At 41.0% G+C, this 20,207-nt stretch overlaps 1 protein-coding gene across 2 annotated transcripts in view; it reads right to left on the reverse strand.

Moving 5' to 3' along the window:
• lnx1 (ligand of numb-protein X 1) overlaps positions 1-18,751 on the reverse strand; it is a 107,414-nt gene extending 88,663 nt beyond the window's left edge. For both annotated transcript variants that reach the window (XM_041792376.1, XM_041792375.1), the window contains exons 1-2: positions 18,507-18,751; positions 883-1,386 (exon numbers count right to left, since the gene is read on the reverse strand). In XM_041792376.1, the coding sequence (XP_041648310.1) occupies positions 883-1,334 (452 nt within the window). In that variant the 5' untranslated portion in view covers positions 1,335-1,386; positions 18,507-18,751. The remainder of the gene's footprint in view (positions 1-882; positions 1,387-18,506) is intronic.
• Between the last annotated feature and the right edge of the window lie 1,456 nt (positions 18,752-20,207).

A 20,207-nucleotide genomic window follows, 5' to 3' on the forward strand; every position in this document is an offset into this window, starting at 1 on the left:
ATGATTTTAATTCAATCTCCTATTTTGATCTTTAAAACTCATGATTTTCATTTTTTACTCATATTTTGGCCTTTAAAACTCATGATTTTGAGCCTTTATATCTCATATTTTGAGTTTTAAAAGTCATGATTTTGATTTTTATCTCATATTTTGGTCTTTAAAACTCATGATTTTCATTTTTTACTCATATTTGGAGCCTTAAAACTCATGATTTTCATTTTTTACTCATATTTGTAGCTTTAAAACTCATGTTTTTGAATTTTCTCTCATGTTTTGGCCCTCTTAAGTCAGAACTTTTGATTTCCTTTTACTCATATTTTGAGCTTTAAAATTCACAGCTGTGAATTTTCTCTAATATATTTTTTTTTTACTTTCATGATTTTGACTTTCAGTCTCATATTATTGTCTTAAATATTACTTTTTCTTTTCTAATTTTCTTTTGATTTTGTGTTTTGACCTTTTGCCTAAGAAGTTTACCTTTTGACTTCAGATTTTGAGCCTTTAAACTTTCCTTTTCTTTTTTTTTTATGTTGATGTTTATGCTGTTTATCATCAGAGCTAAGTTGTTTTTTACATCCCATAATGCATCACTAGTGAAGATGACGTTGACAGTCTTTGGTTAAATGTTGACCCTGTTCAGCCCTCAGACCTGAATCCAGATTCTGGCCCCCGCTGGGACTGAGTTTGACACCCCTGATGTAAACATCAGATATCAAACTGCAAAGCTTCAGATCCTCACCATGTTTCCACTCTGAGGTTCAGTTTCAGGTTCACCAATGTGAATCCAGCTTTTATTTTGAAAATGGAGTAATGGCAGAGTGGTGCTTTGTATTGATGAGCCTTTGCCAGCATTTGTGATAACGCCATGATCCTCCATCCTACCTGCTCTTGATGTGATCCTCTAGGTCACCTCGTGGCAACGTTTCTGTGCAGTGTTCGGTGAAGGGACAGGCCACCATCAGCTTATCCAGCAGCTTGTGCACCAGCAGGCTGGGCTTCCTGCAGCTCTGCAGCATGAGGGGCGCGCGGCATACGGGGCAGAAGTCGCTCTCCAGCAGGAAGCTGGTGAGACACTCCTGGCAGTAGGTGTGTCCGCAGGGCGTGTCCAGAGGCCGGATGAGCGGCTGCAGACAGATGTGGCACACCAGGTCGTCGTCCACCTCGTCTTTGTACAGGTACTCGTGGTTCTCCTCCAGCTGGTGACTGTGGCCACATGACGCACACAGGTCAGGGGGAGGAGACAGCAGTCCATAATCAGAAGGAGAAAGGGGCGGAGCCGATGCTTCAGCCATCGCTATGGCAACTTCAGCCTGGATGCGCTCCTGGAAACTCATCTGGAGGAATCAGGGTGTTTGATCCATCATGGAGGTCGTTTTCAGCAGAGATCTGTGAGGAAGGAGAGGAGGAAAATAACGTTAGGAAGTGAAAGATGTATGGGATACGAGGGGTTGTTCATTCTTGGCTGGAAAGTTATTTAGGTAATAGACATCAGTGTGTACAAATTAATGATACTGTATCAGCATTTAGAAAGATTACCTGTGGTGTACCACAAGGATCAGTGATTGGTCCAATACTGTTCATTCTTTATATCAATGACATCTGCAATGTGACTGATTTCTTTAGATACGTAATATTTGCAGATGATACAAACTTATTTTGCTCTGGTAAGAATTTAAAAGAACTTTAGTGTGGTGTAGAAAGGGAGCTGGGAAATCTCAAAACTTGGTTTGATGTCAATAAATTATCTTTAAATATTAAGAAAACAAAATTTATGGTTTTTGGGAATCTAAAGGAAAGTGATGGTAATATTAAACTAAAAATCTGTAATGATGACATTGAAAGAGTTTTTGAGACCAAATTCCTTGGGGTTGTGATCGACCAAAAGTTAACATGGAAACAACATATTGAATACATTAAAGGGAAAATTTCAAAGTCAGTTGCAATTCTATATAAATCTAGAAATTTATTAAATTCTAAGGCCTTGCATTTAATCTATCACTCATTAATTGTTCCCTATATATCTTATTGTGTGGAATTGTGGGGATCCACCTTTAAAACGACCATAAATTCTATAATAAAACTACAAAAAAGAGCCATACGCATCATCAATAAGGCTGATTACTATGCTCATACGGATCCACTTTTTCTAAATTCTCATGTTATGAAATTTTATGATTTGTTTTATTATAAAATAATGCAAATGATGTTCAGAGCAAAGTCAAAAATGCTCCCTGACTCAGTACAGAGGTTCTTTTCAATTCAGGAGAGTCCGTATAATCTCAGAGGTGTTTGTAAATTTATTGTGCAAAAAGCTAAAAAAGGTATGAAAAGGAGATGTGCTTCCATTGTTGGAGTTAAATTCTGGAATGATGCCAGTATAAATGTAAAAACATGTAATTCTCTTTTGGTTTTCAAGAAAATGGTTTGTAAAGCTATCTTTGAAGCGTATAAGTGTGACTGATTATCTGTTGTTGTTTCTTTGCATTGCTGGAAGTTAGTAGCTTAAAAAGTTAAAAATGTAGGATAGGCTTTTATAAGCAGTATGCTTCTGCCTATGCCTTTTCATTCATTATTCAACACATGACTATTGATTTTGTTTGAAATGTCTATACTGTGCAAAATGTTTGGTGTTGTGTTATGATTGAATAAACTAAACTAACTAACTAACTAACAAACTGGGCATTAAAAAAACTAATCTACCAAAGAACTGAACATGAAATCACAGATTCATGGTCAAACATCAGCATCTTTAGCCCTTGACCAGATATTTAGAGGAAATGCCCTTTAGCAGAACTCCTAACCACCTGTGGATGTAAAGGTTGAAAAGTAGTCCCTGTGGGACATCACAATTTGTGATATGTCTAAAATGGCTGGAACTTAATGGCTTGGAACTTAATGGGTTACACCTTACACCACTGGGTCATCTGCGCCCCCAAACCCCCATTTTAACCAGTGTTTCCGATGCTGGCATCAGAATTGGAACAACTCTACCTGATAAAGAGATGGCTTACAAATTTACAAATTATTCTGCAAATTCAATTTTTTGTTTGTCAGTTAAACTCATAGATGGTATTGTGTCTCAGGGTTCTTTGGATCACTGAAATCAATTTCAGACAGCTGTGATCATTAGTTTGCCAGGTGAGCCCAATTGAAGGAAAACTACTTAAGAAGGACGTTCCACATTATTAAGCAGGCCACAGGCTTCAGCAATATGGGAAAGAAAAAGGATCTTTCCGCTGAAAAGCATCAAATAATGCAATGCCATGGACAAGGTATGAAAACATTAGATATTACAGGAAAACTTTAGTGTGATCATCATACTGTGAAGAAATGTGTGGCTGATTCAGAGCACAGATGGGTTCGTGCAGATAAAGGCATTATGAGGAAGGTTTCTGATGGACAGATTCATCAGATTAAGAGAGCAGATGCTGAAATGCATTACAAAGCAGCAAACAGGTATTTGAAGCTGCTGGTGTCTCTGGAGTCCCACCAATCTCAAGGTGTAGGATCCTCCAGAGGCTCGCAGTCGTGCATAAACCTTCTATTCAGCCCCCCCTAACCAATGCTCACAAGCAGAAATGGTTGCAGTGGGCCCAGAAATACATGAAGACTCATTTTCAGTCTTGTTGACTGATGAGTGCCGTGCAACCCTGGATGGTCCAGATGGAGGAGTAGTGGATGGTTGGTGGATGGCCACCATGTCCCAACAAGGCTGTGACATCAGCAAGGAGGGGGCGGAGTCATGTTTTAGGCCAGAATCATGAGGAGAGAGCTGGTATCAAAATGACCCTGGCAAAGTATATAGAGTTTCTGACTGACCACTTTCTTCCATGGTACAAAAAGGAGAACCGTGCCTTCTGTAGCAAAAATGATCTTCTTTGGATGGCTCTTGTTTTGACATTGAGACTTTTATTTTGAAAAGCCCACCTTTCCCAATGGTCCACATGATTTCCTTTTCCTCAATTATTTCATTTAATAAAGAAAACAAAATAATGGAATTTAAAAAAAAATTGGACCCTTTTAAATGTTATTTGCTTTTCTATTTTTGTGACTAAAATGGAAAAAAAAACCCTGAAAAAGGACTCATTTTTTCCTTTTCTAGTCAAAAATGAAAAAAAGGGAATAACAAGAGTTTTCCTTTTCTTTTAGTCTGGTTTCAATCAGGTGATGGATGTGCCAGACAAAACACAGACTGTCATGTGACCCCTGTGTTACGGTGGGTCCTTAAGGGGTTAAATGAATCTCAGAAAAATGACACTCCTGTCTTTATTGTGCTTATTTTTCCCACAGCAGTCACAGTGTTTGTGAAAGGTAAACAGTGTTTTATTTCTCTGCAGAAATACAGGATTGAGTTTTCCTCTCTCTGACATGAACATCAGCCCATGATGTGTGTACAGCTGCAGTTCTACAGCACAAACTGTCTTTTCTTGGTTTGTCTGATTTCCTCTGCAGGCTCAGAGAAGTGATATCGAGCTACCGAGATTTCTGCTCTGGATGCAGAAACATCAATAGGACTCATCTCAGCAGCAAGTGTGAGGACAGATAGACACAGATAAGTCTGCAGCTCTGGCTCGTGTGCTGCATGGCAAACGCTCGGCACGGTTAATCCACTGAAGCTTTCTCATGATTCAAACTTTTTTTTTTCTAAACTCTTCTCAGGTTTTACACTGTTGTTGTGCCAGTTTACACGTCATCACCAAAGCAGGCGGGCTCCTCGAGCACATGGGCACTAACAGATGGGCTCAGTCAGACACACGTCACCTTGGCAAAGCCTTAGTGTTGGCGCTCCACTTGCTGTGTTACTGGACCCACTGTGGGCTCCTTGGCTGCTTAATGAGACACTAGATCTAGTCAAGAAAAAAACAACAACAACAAAACGTGTGTGGAGGCTAAAAATACAAACAATACTAGCTCTATTAGAATGGGACACATTAACAGGTTTTTGGGCTAAGCAGGAGTATATCCATCATCTGTAATGTTCATCCAGATACACTCAGGCATGTAAATCAGCTGCACATCGTACAAATGTAGTGACTAACCACCGAGCTGTCCATACAAGCATGCAGGCCGTTTTGTATCTGATTATATAAGCGGGATGAAGATGACGCATGGCAGGTTGTAACAGATATAAAACCCCAGTGGCTGCAGTCCAACTCTTATTCTTCCACCTGGTTTAGTATGCAACAACTGACTAAGACGGTGCACATGAATATTTCAGAAAGCAGAATGCCAGGAGTGTTTTACTATAAATGCCACCGCCAAGTAAGACAGCATGTTTTTAACTTAACTGACTGACAGCCCTCTACAAAAGAAGCCTGACACTGTGATTGCAATGGCAGTAACTCTGCAGCACTAATGCAAAGTATCAACTTAGTAAAGCTAGATGAATTTTGTAGCATGTAGAAGAAAGACAAAGTATTTTGGTCTGAAGGGGAGGGAGAGTCTTTGTTTTCTGTGGGAGTGGATGGATAACAAGACGAGGCTGAACAGTCTTAACAGAGATGAACTTTCTCACTCAAAGCTTAACGTGGCTGATTCATCACCCACTGATCTGAGCTTGAGCCTCATCTATGGAGCAGAGCACTTTCATCACTGCACAGGAAATAAGACAGAGTGGGAGAGAGAAAATACCTGCCCCAATGAATCACAAAGGTTACCTTTAAACCCATGCAAGAGAGCCAAAAAGACACAAAATATACAAGAATTAAATGCTCTCCTAACTGTGCTGCAGAACAGAGAGCATCTCTGTGTGATTGTGCTTTAATTTTTTTAAACTTGTAGGGTTACAGTCACAGCTATTCCATGCACCCTGACACATTTACACACCATTAACAAAGCAGTGGGAACAAGCTGGTGTTAAGTGTCTTCCCCAGGGACACATTGACGTGGGGATTGAACACGCAACCTTCTGATTGTGGGACAACTACTCTACCCACTAAGCCACAAGAGGTAAGAAGTCACTGAAAATTGAGGACAAGGGGTGAACACTGGAAATGGGACAGAGCCACAAGGTTTAAAAATGACCATCTGCTGAGAGTTGGTTGTAACTGCACTGTAAAATTTTTAAGTTACATCAAGCACAAACTTTTCAGTGCTTCAGAAAACTATTCCATCTCACTCTGAATTTATAATCAGTAAACTCGGTAAAGTTGACTTTAAGGTGAATAATTTATGAAGTGGTTTAATCAGTGCAGGGCTTTTAAGCAGCTTTACACTTCATCCACTCACATACGCTATATTGCCAAATGTATTCACTCACCTGCCTTGACTCACGTACGAAATTGACATCCCATTCTTAACCAATAGGGTTTAATATGACACCCTTTGCAGCTATAACAGCTTCGACTCTTCTGGGAAGGCTTTCCACAAGGGTTAGGAGTGTGTTTATGGGAATTTTTGACCATTCTTCCAGAAGCGCATTTGTGAGGTCACACACTGATGTTGGACGAGAAGGCCTGGCTCTCAGTCTCCACTCTAATTCATCCCAAAGGTGTTCTATCAGGTTGAGGTCAGGACTCTGTGCAGGCCAGTCAAGTTGATCCACACCAACCTTTCTCATCCATGTCTTTATGGACCTTGCTTTGTGCACTGGTGCACAGTCATGCTGGAACAGGAAGGGGCCATCCCCAAACCGTTCCCACAAAGTTGGGAGCATGGAATTGTCCAAAATCTCTTGGTATGCTGAAGCATTCAGAGTTCCTTTGAGTGGAACTAAGGGGCCAAGCCCAGCTCCTGAAAAACAAGCCCACACCATAATCCCCCCTCCACCAAACTTAACACTTGACACAATACAGTCAGTCAAGTACTGTTCTCCTGGCAACTGCCAAACCCAGACTCAACCATCAGATTGCCAGATGGAGAAGCACAATTTGTCACTCCAGAGAAAGCGTCTCCACTGCTCTAGAGTCCAGTGGTGGCGTGCTTTACACCACTGCATCTGACAATTTGCATTACACTTGGTGATGTATGGCTTGGATGCAGCTGCTCGGCCATGGAAACCCATTCCATGAAGCTCTCTATGCACTGCTCTTGAGCTAATCTGAAAACCACATGAAGTTTGGAGGTCTGTAGCGATTGACTCTGCAGAAAATTGGCCACCTCTGCACACTATGCACCTCAGCATCCGCTGACCCCGCTCCGTCATTTTACGTGGTGTACCACTTGGTGGCTGAGTCACTGTCATTCCCAATGGGTTCCACGTTGTTATAATACCACTGACAGTTGACTGTGGAATACTCAGGAGAGAGAAAATTTCAGGACTGGACTTGTTACACAGGTGGCATCCTATCACAGTACCACGCTGGAATTCACTGAGCTCCTGAGAGCGAGCCATTCTTTCACAAATGTTTGTAGAAACAGTCTGCATGCCTAGGTGCTTGATTTTATACACCTGTGGCCATGGAAGTGATTGGAACACCTGATTTCAATTATTTGGATGAGTGAGTGAATACTTCTGGCATTACAGTGTATGTGGCAGTAGTCTGGAGCTGTTCTGCACCAAAAGGATGCAAGTGCTGTTTTTTCTGAAAGTTGTCCTTACATGCTAGCCTCGCAAAGCTGATGGACAGTCCAGATTCCACGTCTGTCATCAGGCCCATGGTGCAGAGATTTTGGCTTCTTTCATGAAGGGATGTAAATGAGTTTTTTGGTGAATGTTTCTGTTCAACAAAGTTGACTTTGTAGATTGTCTAGCTCTCTTGAGTTAATGCATTACATGACTAAACTTATGAAAAACAACACAGGCATCTGATTGTAGCCGAACTGAGCTCTTCAAATCACATTGTTGCTAATCTTGCAAAGCAAATGACTTTCCAGATTCCATGTCATGCTGGGTAGGTAGACCAGTTCAGCAAAGCTTTAAGTGGGCAGGTTTGTTCTTGGCCAGACCAATCAGATTGGACCAGTCAGGCTGGCAAAGAGGACTAGCTTGGATGCTACTTTAGCAGCAGTTTTATCAGAACTGGACAGCAAAGAACCACAAGATATTTTGTATTTCTCCTAACTGGTTTGAGCAAGAGTTAATTTACTAATGGTTCCCCTGACTGTGAAGACTTGTGTACAAACATGACATTGGCTGCTTGCTGAGATGCTTGTCACTGTATTTCTTATGTTCTGCCATTTACAAACACAGAAATAGGAGGCAGAAGGCTATGAAATACATACCATACCATGGATGTGTAAAGCAGTCTTTTCAATGTGCAAAATGACTTGCTTGCCACAAATAGGAGGGACATTTTGTTTTAAACAGTGGATCTTGTGTTGAATCTGTAGTGTCTGGTCTCATCATTCACTTTAAAGTTTTCTCTCCTATCCAAGAATGTCCTCTTTTTGTGGACAGAGCTGAGCTCCATCAGCAGGAGAGCACTGCTTTGTGCAGAGTAAAAGTGCAGATAGCTTCTTCACACATTTACAAACAAAACATTAGCAAACTGCAAAGCCTGGGGTAACTCTTGGGGGTTTTTTTGCACCTGAAAATTTTTGCTTTCTCCACTTGAGACTTGGAAAAAATGATTAAGCCTTTTAGAGCTAGAACTGGTCTCTCTTTGGTACAAAGATCACACAATAATAATACTTTAAGCTCTCATATTTACATGCACAGACATGCACTTGGACTTATGCACATATGCATGCTTCTACACACCTGCTCACTCACAGGATACGCCTGCGCCTGAGGTGCATCGGCTCCTTTCTGATCCCTGACATGACATAAGACAACCATCACAACCGCTGTGCTCTTTGCTCCACAGAGGCAGAAACAGAGAGCTCATGAGGTGAGTTTTAACTACATGTAATGGTTTATTAATCACATAGAAAGGTGAGGACTACAGCTGCATTTCTCCCACTTTTCCCTCTCACTTCTCATCTCAAAGCAATAGAAAAGGCGGTGTTTATTTTTTGAATTGAACACTGAGGTAAAAGTGTTTCCCTTGTCTTTGAACCAAAGTCGTGTGGCTCTCTGGCTCAAGAGGCCATCACTCTGCAAACACAGAGAGCTGGGAGAGTTGTTTGTTTAAGATGGCCTATACCTTTTCCATCACACTTTGCACTTTCCATGCAAATAGAGCTGTGTATTCTCTCCTGGGTCACTCTGGTGTGATCTGCGACGACTTGACTAGTTAATAATGACACAAGGCCGCGCGGAGTCAGCTCCTTTTCCCAGCGATTGAGTGTGAAAAACAACCCAGTGACAAGCTAAGTGAGTCTGCGTCAGCACTCTCGCCGTCCCCGCTGAACTCGTATGATGCTGTGCACACATACGTTCCTCATATTCAACTGAGAAATCAAATTATACCTGTATGAATCAAACAAACACACCCTCGCAGTAAATCAGACACAGCAGAGCGTTGGCATGTTTGCTCGTCTGGATACCACTCCACACTTCTTAAACATGACTGCTTTGTTATTCATTGTAGATTTTATTTCATGTGCTTAAACACCAGCACGTCTGTAATGTCCTGGATCTCATGTTTTAGTGCGTTCTAACTGACACACCTAGTGCTAACAGTTAAAGTGGGTGTGGCTTCCTCTCGTGTTTACACGTGGGTCAGTATCCTGGTTTAATGGAGTCTTTCTGATCATGTATGTGCCTTGCTGTGCACATAGCATGCCTGTTTCTGCCCTAATCTGGGAAATAAGAGTATTTTCTTGAAGTAAAGCCAACAATTGAGCAATCTGTGTCAGAAAATGTGGGAAAATGTGCATTGAAAATAATAAAAGCTTTCACATTTTTCTTTATATAGGTAAAAACACAGCCAGTTATGGAGCAGAAAAAGCTGGAGGTAGATCATGAGGGTTTACTTGGCAATGTAAAGCTTTGTTTGTGGGCTGCAGGTTTTAAAAAAATGTTCATCTACTTCATAAAAGACTAAAACAGGAATGAGATTAAAAAAGAAATGACACAAAGGCCTGTTATCCTGCAAAGAGAGGAAATCAAGTACAACTAGAAGTACTGTCTGGCAGTCATACGCCTCTGTTAGGTTGACTTACAGCAACAGAACAGTGGAGGTTGAAGGTGTGTCTCCTATGGAGCTATTATATGGTCCTTTTTTGTCTTTTTAACCCTTTGTGACTTGTTCTTTAATGACTGGCTCTCTGTTATCATCACTGTACAGGATCTGCTTTAGGCAGCCTTTATGATGGATGAATATCTTCCTTGCTTTTCAGTATGTATGCTCATGCATGACCAAATATTCCTCAATGCATTCTTATATTCTGTGTTATAAACAGTTCAACTCATGGAACAGTGCTTCAGTGCCACTCCCTCAGCGACCGATCAAAATCAAGAGGGGGTGGGATTTTATACGCCAGCTTTGTCAACAGCAGCTGTGGCTCTGAAAGTAGTCTGAAGGCCAGCTCAAACTACACAAAGTCAGCCAGATTTAAGCCCGACTGCAACGTCACAGCTCATCGTCAAAACTCAGGCCCAATTTAGAGAGTCAGGAACGACCAGCGGTCTTGTAGTATGACATAGTTAACGACCGTCGTCTAGTTTGACACACTGACCTGACGTCAACAACGTGAATCCTGACGTCTGCCAACAGGAGGGCATTTGCTCCTTATCTTTGCATCATTATTTATAAGCTGTCAGCATACGGTGAGCGGTCAGGATCACTCTTGTAGTGTGGCCAGGTTGGCGGCCAAGATGGGACAAGATTTTTGTTGCATTGCCTGAAATGGTGCTGTCGTGAACAACCAAAAAATGTATGTAGTCTGAGCCGGCCTTAACCTTATCTTTTTAAGGGTCAAGTTTCCAGGTATAAGGGCTGCTGGCCACTGGAAGTCTTCACACACCTTTAGATGCCTTTTGTTTTTCGGATTGGATTTTCTCAAATCTGTAATAATAAAAAAAAATAATAATAAACTTGTGCACATCTCACACTCAACCCTACACTGTCTCAGAGACATTAAAGCCTGGATGGCCTTTAATGTCCTCGAGCTAAATGCAAGCAAGACAGAAGGGATGGTCTTTGGACCCCATGGAGACTGCACCAGCCCCAGTGCAGATCTGTCCACTCTTGAGCCCTTTTTAAGAGACTCTGCAAAAATGGTGATAATGTACAGAGATTTTAAAATGAATCTGCAGATAAATGCAGCAGTAAAAACCAGTGTTTCACATCTTTGTCTTTGATTATTGTAATGCTCTTTATTTTTTAAATCACCGCAAAAATGACTATATTCCACCCGTTTTCGCCTCTCTTCACTGCCTTCCTGTACATTTTTGGATTGATTTGAATATTTGATAATAACATATGAATCTCTAAATGGGCTGGCTCCTTCCTATCTTTCCAACCTTTCAAACCCCCATATTCTACCTCGGACTCTGAGATCCTCCAACCGTTGCCCTCTAACTGTCCTGGGGTCAAAGTTGAAACTCAGGGGTGACCTAGCCTTTTCAGGAACTGGACCAAAGCTCTTCCTCTTCATGTTCGCCTGTCTCCCTCACTGCCTGTCTTTAAATCAAACTTAAAAATGCACTTTTATTCCCAGACTTTAGGCTCTGCTTGAGAAGAAGCTGTTTCAGTTGATCCACTTATGTCCTCCAGTTTTTACACTGGTCCTGTGTTATATTGTGTTTTACTGTTTTTAATTTTTTTTTTTTTTTTTTTTTTTTTTTTTTAATGAACAGCACTTTGGTCAGCTTTTTGTTGTTTTAAATGTGCTTTATCGATAAATTTGAAGCATTTTATGGACCCTTGCACACTGAGTTCTTTGAGTTTTATTTGCATTACTGTGAAAATGTGAGAATGTGGCAAACTTTTGTACTGCGAGCCTGTGGCTCTTTCACTCCTTTAAGATCACGCTGGAGCCATCAATCCTGATAAAGAGCTTCAGCAAGCGAGAGCGTGGGAAGCAGCAGGTGCTGCTGGTGCTGAAAGGCCCTGAAAAGCGAGAACTTAGCAGCAGCTCGGCTAGCAGCCCCCCCAGGTAAATCCTGTGTTTGTTGAACATCATTTGAGAGTCTCTGATTTTCAAACTGAAAAACTGTTTTCATGTTTTTTTGTTTTAACTACAAAGCCTGTTTGTAAAGAAGGTTGTGTCTGATATTTATGCCTAGAAAATTAACAAGAGCTACTGGAATAGACTCGAATTCTGACTGGACCAGCTGCCTTTACTAGCTAACAAAGCAGAGGCATTAGAGACAAGTGCTCCTTGTAAAAAACAGACAAGAGAAACAGATCACAGCCCTTCCTGCTATGTTGGATTTAATGAGGATCATTGGAGAGACGCTGATTTAAACTTAAAACTCCTTTTTTGCATTATTATGATTTAATAACCTGACACAGGTTCAGAGAGGAAGAGATGTCTGCATTTAAACAGACTCCCTTTAAAAGCTGTTTAAAGATTAGCAATGCAGGAATTCTGTGCTAGAAACAAGCAGAGTTAACACGAGTGTTCAGCTCAGCCTGCAGCCCCCATTGATATAACAGCCAAGGAGTGAAGAGCAATGAGGACAGAAACACAATGAGTGTCAGGTAAACCTGTAATCCAGGTTTCTGATTGGTCTTAAACTCATATAGCACATCCAGGCTAAGACTGTGAGATTAAAAACACTCATGATGCACAATCATAACCATGTATACAGAGATATGACTGGTGCTCCATAAATGTACCACATTAAAAAGACAATACCTGTGATTATAGAAGCACTCCTCATGATTTTTATGAAAAAGGCTATCATATCAAACCAACACGATTGCTTCACAAAAGACAAAGGGACTGTGTTGATCAAGACGCTGCTTGTGATTGCATCAGTTCATTTTTGGATCATATAAGATCAGGATTCCTGATCAGATCTGCTCGATCAATAAACACTGAGCACACACCAGCGTGAGGCAGCCTACGGCTACAGGCACAGAGACTGTGAAAGAGATCTTTCAAAAACTCAATCTCCGCTGTGTTCAGACTTGTCCCTGAGACGCTGAGGATTCCTGTAAGCCTTTTTTTCACTTTCAGAAAGTCTGTTACACAACAACTTCAAATCAAAACACAAACAGTGGAAAAACCTGAAACACGGAGCTGTATTTCTGCAGAATAGAAAACAAAATACACACGAAATTCATAAATCTGGAGGATCACAAAGGCTGCTGTTAATATCATGTTACACACCAAGGTGAGACTTCTCAGCATGACTTCAGCGCTGACATGTCTTTGGATAATGTCTCCTAAAGGTAACGGCCTACCCTCTCTGCCTGTGTGTCAGCTGGTTTGGTTTCCTAATTCAGCGGCAAATAGGCAGACTTGGGAAGAAAATAAGCCTTCTTTTATTCAGATTTTTAATCACTGGCAGCATTGAGTTGTTAACATGCATGCTGAAATGAAAACCAGACATGCAGTCACCTCTAACCCAGTCGGAGATAGCCATAATTATTCCAAAGAATCATGTTTAGAGTTAATTTGGATTGAAAAGCTAAAAAAATTAGCGATCTTAGCAGCTGGCTGTATAAGAATGGAGTTTGGTAAGTGTCTTTAGCTTGTGATCTGCATATGAAGTTATAGTTACATTGTTTGATTTACAGGAACAGCCATGTTTCTCCAAGGAACATGCTGATGAATTGCCAAGGCAGCATGTTTCTGTATTTGTGTTTGCACACCTGCAGAAGAAAGGGAGAGGTCGAGGAGGACCCACGCCAGAACAGACAATGTTAAAAAAGCAGCTTAGAGCTGGTTTACCCAGGGTCCAAACCCCCCTCTGGTGCTTGATTCATATGCTATTTTGACCAAAGCACGGCACAGACGTTTCACTGAGACTACTTCCTGTTGCATTGGTTCATATTAACGCAGAGTTCAAGGCCCATCAGATAATATTGCGTTATATAACGTACATAAATACGAGCATTTTCCAAGCAGAGGGTATCTCATTCCATTAGAAATGAACATATGGGATGTGAAGCCACGTAATGTAACGCCTGCCCTTTCGCTAACCTTCACATAAGGCTGGACCTGTGCGTGTTTGTGTATGCCGGTCCCTCTCTGAGCTCGTTGCAGCCTCCACGGTGCGTCTGAGCCAGACCTGACACCTCAGTCTGGGAGAACAGCTGCAGGCAGATGTGAAGCTCTGTGAAGTGTCTCTAATATGAGGACGGCTGAGTGGACCGGCACAGACTGTACCCGACACCAGCTGAGACAACGGCACGCACAGAGGTAATCATCGAACTGCACATACAACATGATCACTGGTAGGGATGGGCAATAAACCCAGCTATAAGGAGAGATACATTTATCTAGAGATGGGACAAGACATTATCTTTTATATCAATAAAGTTCATGTTGACAACAAAATAGAATTCCTAAACACCAAATCTGGGGCAATTTATTGTTTGCAAGTAGGGCCTACCTAAAAATGCTGGCCATCCCCTGAAAACTCTCTAAATTGTGCAAATATTTTGGCAACATTTGGAAAAAATGGATGGAACTGGCGAGGACCAAGAGCTTCCACCCATTTCCCCAAATATTCCCAATGTGTTTGTGCAATAAGGCCAGTGATCTCTCTAATGGCCCGTTTATACTCCCTTTACGTACGAAAATGTGTACGTCCTTTTTCAAACAAAGTTACCGTCACCGCTCACATACTTCCATGCGTCCTTTACAGAGCCAAATATTGCCAATCAATTTGTGTTGCCAACCATTAGAAATATTTCCTGGCTCACTGTCTCCTTTACCTCCTTTGCGTGTTGCAAATAAGTTCGTACAATTCATACAGTGCTCTACTGCTTTTGGTCTCTCTCCTTGCCATTTCTGGCCACCTCGCCATGTGTTGCCAGTGAATCTGACCAGTGTAGACAATGCTATCTCTTCAGGTTAAAATTAAATCCCTTGCTGCTGGTTCTATCCACTTTCCTGAATGTTTCCAAGTAATTCATGCAATTTTGACAATGGCCTTTATCTTTTGGTTAAAAATAACTTTATCGAATGTTGCCAACAGATGATCTCTTTTTCTCACGGTTAACAATATCCCCCTTCACTCCAGTTTTGCCTCCTAACCAAATGTTGCCAACAAATCTGTTCAACTAAGACACTTTGTTTTTCTGATGTTGATAATGGGTTTCTTTTCTGTGTAAAGGTATTTCTCTCCCTCCTCTCTAGTTTTGCCATCTTCACAAATTGTTGCCAACAAATTTGTGCAACTAAGGCCCTGTCCACACAGAGACGAAAATGATATACTGGCGTTTAGTTTTGAAAAAGTTTTCCATAAAGACGGAATCGTTTCAGGAAATATCCACGTAAACATGGAACTGCTGAAAACGCTGTAGTGCGTATGCCAAGCCTGTGTGTGGCACTGTAACGCTGCCACAGACATTCGCCAAACAAGAGAAGAAGATCACAGAAAACTGACACGAACTTTCTTGTAGTTGCCCTTCTGGTTGTTCTCCGTGTTGGATTTAAGAACATATGGTGTGTGCGTTTCCCGGTGGAGCATCGGATTTTGCTTTAAAATCCATAAAAAGCTCAGTAGCTTCTGCAGCACGAACACAACCCTGTATTCAGCCATTGTTGTTTCAGACAGACCTGCGCAGGCATCGTAAGAGAGCTACGCTGCAGATAGCCGTCAACACGGAGACGAAATGGTAGTCGTTTACGGATTTATGCACTCTGGGATCCATTTTCAAAAAGTATTGTTTACAGTCACCCGAAACGTAGGTGGATGAAACGCCGATCCCACAAAAAAAATTTGTGTATACTCCTGAATTCGTTTCCGTGTGGACAGGGCCTTAGACACTGCTCCCACTCTTTTTTTTAGTTTGTAATATTTTCTTTGCCACCTGCTAGCTACAGCCACTTTTTCTTAATGTTACCAAAGTAGTTGTGGAATTTACATTTTAAATCTGCGCTTGATAAAAATAACTGACCCATTTTTCCAAATGTTTCCAATGTGTTTGGGCAATTTAGAAAGTGCTCTGTCTCACTTTTATACTATACTTCACCCACTCTTCACCACTTCCACCCACTTCTCCAGATTCTGCCTGTGCATTTGTGCATTTTACATGTTGCTCTTCTCATACAGATGTTTTCCCTTGCCCCTTAGCTTAGTGTAAGTTCAAGCAAGAAGACTGTTACGTTCCCATTCATCGTTTTATTCATTAGTAGCCGCTCAGTGACTCTCTCAGTCCAATCATCCTGCAAGCTGTCATATTTTAAAATCTGTTCTCTCTCCTCCACAGTCAGCAGCTTTGAAACCCTCCTCCACCTCAGCCACCTCCATTACATCTCATCAGGTCTCACCAGGTCTAGTCCCTTCGTGCCATCCTGCATCCCTTTACTGCCACCTCCAAATATCTCATCTGTGTCTGGGTCAAGCTACTGGTAAAGCTGCTCCTCTGAAATCTCTTATCCAACTTATCCTACTTCTTCCATCCCCACCACCAGTGTCTAGACTCCATAGGGGTGTACCCTATGCTGCTGTCAGCCTCACTAGTCTTCAAGTTCATAAAGACATTGATGGAGTCAAAGACATTTCACAGTTTCAAACATACATGTAAAATAAATCATTGTTAAACTCATCATGGATAAACCTATTTCCCTTGCCCCTAACCATTTCCACCCATTTCTTCAAATATTGCCAATGCATTCTTGCAAAGTAGACGAGTGATTCTCAACATATCAAGCCTCAGGACCTGCCACTTCCTTCTTAATGAGAACTAGAAACCCAAATTTCAATTTCATTTTTATTTCATGAAAAAAGTTGCAGTTTTTGATCTCACATGGTTGTTTGACCCTCTGAAAATGACCCCATGACTCACCTTTGGGGTCCCAACCTGCAAGCTGTCAATTTTCCCTTGCTTCTGGTTAAAACATTTCCCTTACTCCTTACTAGTTCCATCCACTTATACCGATGTTACCAGCCTAGTTGTAATTCTAGACAGTATTTTCTCTTATATTGATAAAAAAAAAAAAATTCCCCTCCTATCATTTCCTCCTACTGGTCCAAAAGTTCCCAAAGTATTTGAACAATTTCAGCAGGGCTGTGTTTTGGTTAAAGGACATTTCTGCACTTTTGATACCATCAATCATCAAATAGAGGAGTTTTAATCATTTAAAACGTATAGTTTTTAATAGTAGAACAGTGATACTCAACATGTGGCTCTAGAGCCACATGTGGCTCTTTTGTGATGATTTGTGGCTCTTTTATGTCTTCATTTTCAATATCATTCCCCCAGAAAACCTTAAAAAGGAAAATTTTACCTCAGAAATCATCTGTTGCAAGTAGCATTAATCAGTTTGTTTCCCACATTTACACAGTAGGCTTTAATTGTCAACCTCTATTTTGTGTCTGCATATTTCCATTGCCCTTATTTGCATTTTTTGCTACCTCAATTCCATTTTTACTGATTTTAGCCCATTTTTTACACTTTTATCCAGCTGTTTGCATTTTTTTTGCCTCTTTTTTGCCACTTTTTGCCCATTTAAGCTGCATTTAAATGCTACTAATTTCCCATTTTGACACTTATTCATGCTTTTTGCCCTTCTTTCCCACCTTTTCTCTGATTTTTGCCCATTTAAGTCACTTTACACTCATTTTTCTCCACATTTTTGTCCAAACTTTTCACCAACTTTTGCTGCTTCTTTTTGTCACTTTTCACACCTTTTTGTCACTTTTATCCTGCTTTATGCAATTTTTTGCCCCTTTTGTCAACTTCTAGGCCATTTAAGCTGCCTTTTGTTATTAAATGCCAATTTTTGCCCATTTTCCCCACCTTTTTTCAGATTTTTGCCCGTTTAAGTCACTTTTCACTTATTTTCTCCAAGTTTTGGCCACTTTTGTACCATTTGTGCTATGTGTAACTTGTATTATTGCCTCTTTTCGCCCATTTTGCCGCTTCTTTTTGTCACTTTTCTCTCCTTTTTTACACTTTTATCCTGCTTTTTGCAATTCTTTGCCCCTTTTTGCCACTTCTCGCCCATTTAAGCAGCCTTTTGCAATTAAATGCCACTTTTTGCCCATTTTTTCCACCTTTTTTCTGATTTTTGTCCATTTTCGCCACTTTTCCCCCAGTGTTTGCCACTTTTTGACCATTTTTGCCACTTTTAACGTGTCTTAATTGTTGTTTTTCACCTCTTAGGTTGTGGCTCTTGCAAATGTATTTTTTAACAATTTGGCTCTTTGGTTGAGTAACACTGATATAGAACATCTTTGATCAACTCAGAATACAGAAATGTTGTCAATGTTTTTGTACAGTTTCACTTTGTAGGAGTATGTCTGCAGTTTTTGAAGGTTAAAATGAAAAATTACCAAATACTGGAAGTCTAGGACAAGAATAATCTGGTACTGTGACAACAAATTCTTATTATTACAGAAAAAAATGTTGAAATATGTAAATACACTTAGCTGAAAGCCCTAAGGGTGAGAACACGCTCTCACAGAGATTCAATGCAAATCACACAGAGCAGCTCTCTATCTCAGCCTCTGAGATAAAGCTTTACAACTAAGAGACAAACACTTTTAGACCGTTTATGATCACCAAACTTTGAATACAAGAGTCTGATCATAGAGGAGAAAGTGTACTTACATGACTGCATGACGACGCTCACTTTCAGCAGCTCACCTGGCCAGGTAAAGCTTTGCAGAGGGTGTAACATTAAACCTTTCACAGAGGAAGTGGAGGGAGACCTGGAAGGTTAAATGACTCAGGGATAAAAAAGGACTTTGTCCCAGTCACGGACTCCGCCGATTGGCTGATAGTCCTCAAGTCCAGAAACTTTATCCGTCTGCTGCTCTTTAGGGAATTTCTGTCACTCACAGCGGGAATGAAGAAATCCAGTGTGAGCTCAGATCTGCTCACCTCCTACAGGCCAAGGTGATCAGGAAATGGCAGAGCATGGGGGCGGAGCTGGAGGAAAGGTAAACAAGAACTGCCCAAACCTGCTTTGGAAGCTCGGGAATTTCCTATGAAGAAGAGTGGACACGAGAGAGCTGGGACTTGGAGGTTATAAAAATCAGACATGTTTGAGAAGTGTGTCAGTATCATTAACAGTAAAGGAAGTAAACACGAGGCAGCAGTCTGAAATAAAAGTTCTGACAATCCAGCAGCTATAAAAAACTTTATTACACACAATAATATGAGCTCCTCTTTATACTGGGTCTATTCCATCTCCAATCTTAGCAAGTGTATTTTTCTAATGCAGTCAAAAATGTCCCATAACACATTTACCTGACAAGTCCAGGGTAATATTTTTATTGGTAAACAGAGAATTTACATCCAGAATTGAAACAAATTTGCACAATATAGGCCAATAAGGCACGCAAAACATATTTTTTATAATGCATCAGTATGGGATTTCCTGGTCAACATAGATTTTTGCTCAAAAATCTGCACATGAAATATAAAATGTCCAGTCTCTTGTTGGACTAATTGCGTATTTATGTAGTTTTACTGTGCCTCTCATATTTGTACTGTTTATTAGTGATATAGGAGCTGTATATGAGCCATGTGTTGCTACCTAAATTGGTGCACTGTAGATGTTTGCATAAACAGAGAGCTGGTGCTGTGCTCTTCTGACAGGAAGCCCATAATCGTAGTAAATGACAGCATGTCTCAGGCTCAGCTGTAATTCTCCCATCTACTATTTAAAGGCTGTGTACAGTACAAACACCTGTGTAATACCTGCTGCTCCAACAGGACATCTCTGTTTGTTGTGGTTAGTTTTTAAGACAAAAGCTGCTGTTGTAAAGCCATCTGTGTGACTCTGCTCAGAAACCATCTTCATCCTGGTTTTTAAGATGTGGTTTGCCTCCCTCGCTCTGACACCGACAGCCACAGGTGCTCAGTGGAACAACCTGCAGACGCTAAAGTGACGGTTGTTGATGAGTCAGTGTGTGACGCAGGCCGAGCTGAATCATTACTTATCCAATATGTGGGGAATATTCTCACAGCACTTACAGTTTCACCCACTCAGCCACTCTACATTACTGCTCTTGTTTTTTTGTCATCATGTGTAATTGAGTGTGGACTGGATGTATGCAGACAGTGAAAGGGTTTCTCTGTCGGAGAACAGTGATGGAAATAGGACAACAAAAGCAAAGGGATCCAGTACCAAAAATCCTACATTCATATAACAGGATGAGCCAGGTAGGAAAGTGACAGGACCAATCAGCAACCAAGGACAGTACTTTCAGGCGCAGCAGAGTCATGACGTAAACAAGTAGCAACAAGAGGCCGGTGCAATTACAGCAGAAGAGATTAGTGTGGATGCTGCTGAAGCGCTAGTTT

Source organism: Cheilinus undulatus, linkage group 7 (assembly GCF_018320785.1).
Source record: "Cheilinus undulatus linkage group 7, ASM1832078v1, whole genome shotgun sequence".
NCBI lineage: Eukaryota > Metazoa > Chordata > Actinopteri > Labriformes > Labridae > Cheilinus > Cheilinus undulatus.